This window comes from Berghia stephanieae, chromosome 4 (genome assembly GCF_034508935.2).
Source record: "Berghia stephanieae isolate SIO BIC M18660-M18661 chromosome 4, UCSD_Bste_1.3, whole genome shotgun sequence".
NCBI lineage: Eukaryota > Metazoa > Mollusca > Gastropoda > Nudibranchia > Aeolidiidae > Berghia > Berghia stephanieae.
In genome coordinates, this window is record NC_088363.1 from 18,235,849 (window position 1) to 18,239,712 (window position 3,864).

The window sequence follows — 3,864 nt, forward strand, 5'->3', positions numbered from 1 at the left end:
TTGAGTCCTGATCTGAACGGTGCACTTGAGTCCGTGGAGTATGCTCTTTATTCAAATTCTCTCATCATACTCAGGTGAAACATGAATACCTGGTCGTTAACAGCATTGTCTCTCTTAGAGAAATGGAATATCGCCATCAGGAGTTGTTTCTCGTCCTACATGGGATTTTTTATAAAGTGATTTGAGCACGTTTACTGGATATTGCACTTTATAACTGTTCTTGTTTAACTCACTCAACCCTAACACCGACTATATCCGTTTTTTACCCGGGTTACTTTTACCCCATGCCTATTTATTACATGTTTCTGAGACAAATTATAGGCGTAGTATCAAAGCTAATGTTTTTAGTTTTTACATGTTAATGATAGTTGAATAAAACTATCTATGTAAATGCTCATTTTTAATACATTTTTTTCCAATTTTAAAAAGTAGCAAAATTCTCTAGGATTGAGTGAGTTAATACTGAGTGGTGTGCATGAATTTATTAATAAAAGCAAATAAAAAATCTAAACATTAAATCCCTTTATTCACCCCATAGGGGAGATTTGTCTCTAGGGTCTATTCCAGAGGAAGAATGGAATGACCCAGGCGTCAGCCGCGGTGTAGTGCCGCAAATTGAGCTAGGACGAGGCGACTTGCTCAGGGCCACATGCGTCAGCGGCGGGTGATCGAGCTCGATAAGAAGCAAAGAACGTACCGCTGACCCACGCTGTCCTATGTGACCCTTTTTCATGTTGGAATCGGTTTTAATCTTATTTGATATCAAATCTTATTGATTTCACCAGTATAAGAGATACAGCGACGCACGCTGTCAGTAAGAACCAGTGATTTTATTTGTTCTAATTCTGAGATAAAAACTGTTTACGAGAAGGATAAAGTTTGCATTCTAAATTGTAACCAGTTACATAATAATAAAGGGAACTTTGATATGTTAAGTAATTTAGTCTCACCATTAACATGTCAAAGAAAATGACTAATGACGGAAAATTAATAGAATTGAAGTAAATTGGTATCGAGTAGCTCTTAGTGTTTAAATGTGACTTTTAATATTTAACCATTTAAACAAGTATGTTACTCGAAGTACGATAGCGTGTCACATCTGAAAAGTCTTTGCTTGGTAGCCAGAAGGTACCGAGTTCGACTCCTGCGGCGCTGTTTGCCCTTAAATAGGTCACTTAGCCCTAGGTCTTACAACAACGCTGCACTGCGGCTGTTCCCGAGTTATTTCATTCTTCTCTTAAAATGGGCCCTAAAGACAAATTTCTCGTTGAAAATGAAAGTATGAATTTTTATGTTCTCTTCTTAATTCTCAGCATAGAAGAACGGTGCGGCTATGTGGTCTTGTGGCATGACACTCGCTTTCGTATCGGAAGGTCATGGGTTCGAGCCTCGCTCGGCGCATAGTTGAGTCTTTGGAAAAGGCTCTTTACTCACATTCTCTCACCGTACTCAGGAGTAAAATGAGTACCTGGCCGTTATCAGCATTGTCTCTGTCCGAAAAAAGTGTAATATCGCCGAACAGGCGTCATGTCCCGTCCTAAAATGTTAGGTAATGCTGTTGGCCAGGGGTCCCCTAAGCGCTTTGAGCACGTTAAGTGGATATTGTGCTATATAAAAGCTCAATTTTGTCTATGTCACCTGTTATGTCAACGAGTGATAATAATAATTCATGTATTCCTCTTTCTTTTTTTTTTCAGCGAGATCAACCAGAACTGTGCTACTGCTACACAGCCGTCGGCGATGCCAAGTGACACGACAATGGGTTCTTCCGATTCCACCGTGACAATGACAACTCAAGCTCCCCACACCACACATCCACACACCCATCACCCACACCCATCTCATCCAACTCATCCCCCACATCCTGACCATGGTCACCATGGATAAATTTTACACAAGTATCTTGTGTTTTCCAATAAACCTTTTGTAACTTTGAATATCATTATGCTCCCTCTCGACACGCATTAAAATAATAAATAAAAATATAAATAAATAAATAGATAAACAAATAAATAAATAAATAAATAAATAAATAAATAAATAAATAAATAAATAAATAAATAAATAAATAAAAGCAAACAAAAATATTTTATGAAAACAAAGATTTTGGACGAGGTGGGATGGCGGATGTGTGGGTGAATGTGGTGTTACTGTAATCGCATATACATGTATAGATAGTATGCGTTCCTGTTAAATACTTACAATTTCTGCCACTGCCAACCAAAGAAATCGTAAACAACAAGCAAACTATGTATAAGTTACATTTGATAACTCTGTGATAGTTTTTTTTAGAGAGATATTAGTGAGACATGATTATCTCTGTGGCAGTTTAAAAACGACACTAAATTAGTGGAGTGAACTTAACAGCATATCTTTTATAAGAAGAAATACATAGTCATAGCAGTAATGCATATATTCATATAATATTATTATAGAGTACGGTTGCCACCACTCTTTTGTTTGTTGTTTAACCATACACGTATTAGTGTCTGTTATATGATTGATAAACATTTGAGTGTATTCCTCTTAGTTGGGACCTGTGCTTGTGTCTGGATGAGACTTTTAGGTGATCTCAAACTAAGTACTTTGACGGTGTGCTCTTGGAATCTACATCTGTTTCCTATTTGAACCAATTCCCCTTTTCTTTTGTGCTTTAATTGTAATTCTAGAACTTTTTACTATCCCATTTTCTTCCTTTTTACTGGCGCTGATATGACCTAAATGTGTTGCAAGCGCCGTAAAACACTTAAAAACAAACAAAAACATGTAATAATACGGCCATTTGATACTATTTTTCCAGCCACAACTGGTGAGCTTTTGGAAAAATCTGCATATTATCACCAAAAAATACGGTATACTATCTTCCTCGCCTGACAGAAGTCTGTAATTGGATTTTCTCGCTGCACTCAATGTAATGTTGTCAGTGTCATGAACTTAGAAATAAATCTTATGATATTTTTTTTAAAACACAAAACCCTTAAGACTTGACTTTCTTTATAAACATGATTAACAATCAAACACACACACACGCGCGCACACACACACGCACACACACACACAATATATACATACATACATACATACATACATACATACATACATACATACATACATACATACATACATACATACATACATACATACACACATACATACATACACACATTATTTGCGCGAGCTATGTGATCTTGTGATTTGGACCGGAAGGTCCTGGGTTCGCTTCGAGCGACGCATAGTCGATTATTTGGATATGGCTCCTAACTCACATTCTCTCCCCGTACTCTTGTGTAAAATGAGTGCCTGCCCGTTAGCAGCGTTGTATCTGTCGGAAAAATTGTAATATCGCCTAACAGGCGTCATGTCTCGTCCTGTGCGGCTATGTGGTCTAGTGGTATGACACTCGCTTTCGGATCGGAAGGTCCTGGGTTCGAGCCTCGCGCTCGGCGCATAGTTGAGTCCTTGGAAAAGGCTCTTTACTCACTTTCTCTCACCGTACTCAGTGTAAAATGAGTGCCTGCCCGTTAGCAGCGTTGTATCTGTCGGAAAAATTGTAATATCGCCTAACAGGCGTCATGTCTCGTCCTGTGCGGCTATGTGGTCTAGTGGTATGACACTCGCTTTCGGATCGGAAGGTCCTGGGTTCGAGCCTCGCGCTCGGCGCATAGTTGAGTCCTTGGAAAAGGCTCTTTACTCACTTTCTCTCACCGTACTCAGGTGTAAAATGAGTGCCTGCCCGTTAGCAGCGTTGTATCTGTCGGAAAAATTGTAATATCGCCTAACAGGCGTCATGTCTCGTCCTGTGCGGCTATGTGGTCTAGTGGTATGACACTCGCTTTCGGATCGGAAGGTCCTGGGTTCGAGCCT

The 3,864-nt window shown here is 39.2% G+C and overlaps 1 protein-coding gene across 1 annotated transcript in view; it reads left to right on the plus strand.

Annotated features, from left to right (window-relative positions):
- LOC144971945 (uncharacterized) overlaps positions 1–2,967 on the plus strand; it is a 6,395-nt gene extending 3,428 nt beyond the window's left edge. The window contains exon 4 of the mRNA XM_078913019.1: positions 1,698–2,967. Coding sequence (XP_078769145.1) covers positions 1,698–1,887 — 190 coding nt within the window. The 3' untranslated portion in view covers positions 1,888–2,967. The remainder of the gene's footprint in view (positions 1–1,697) is intronic.
- The last annotated feature ends 897 nt before the right edge of the window (positions 2,968–3,864 follow it).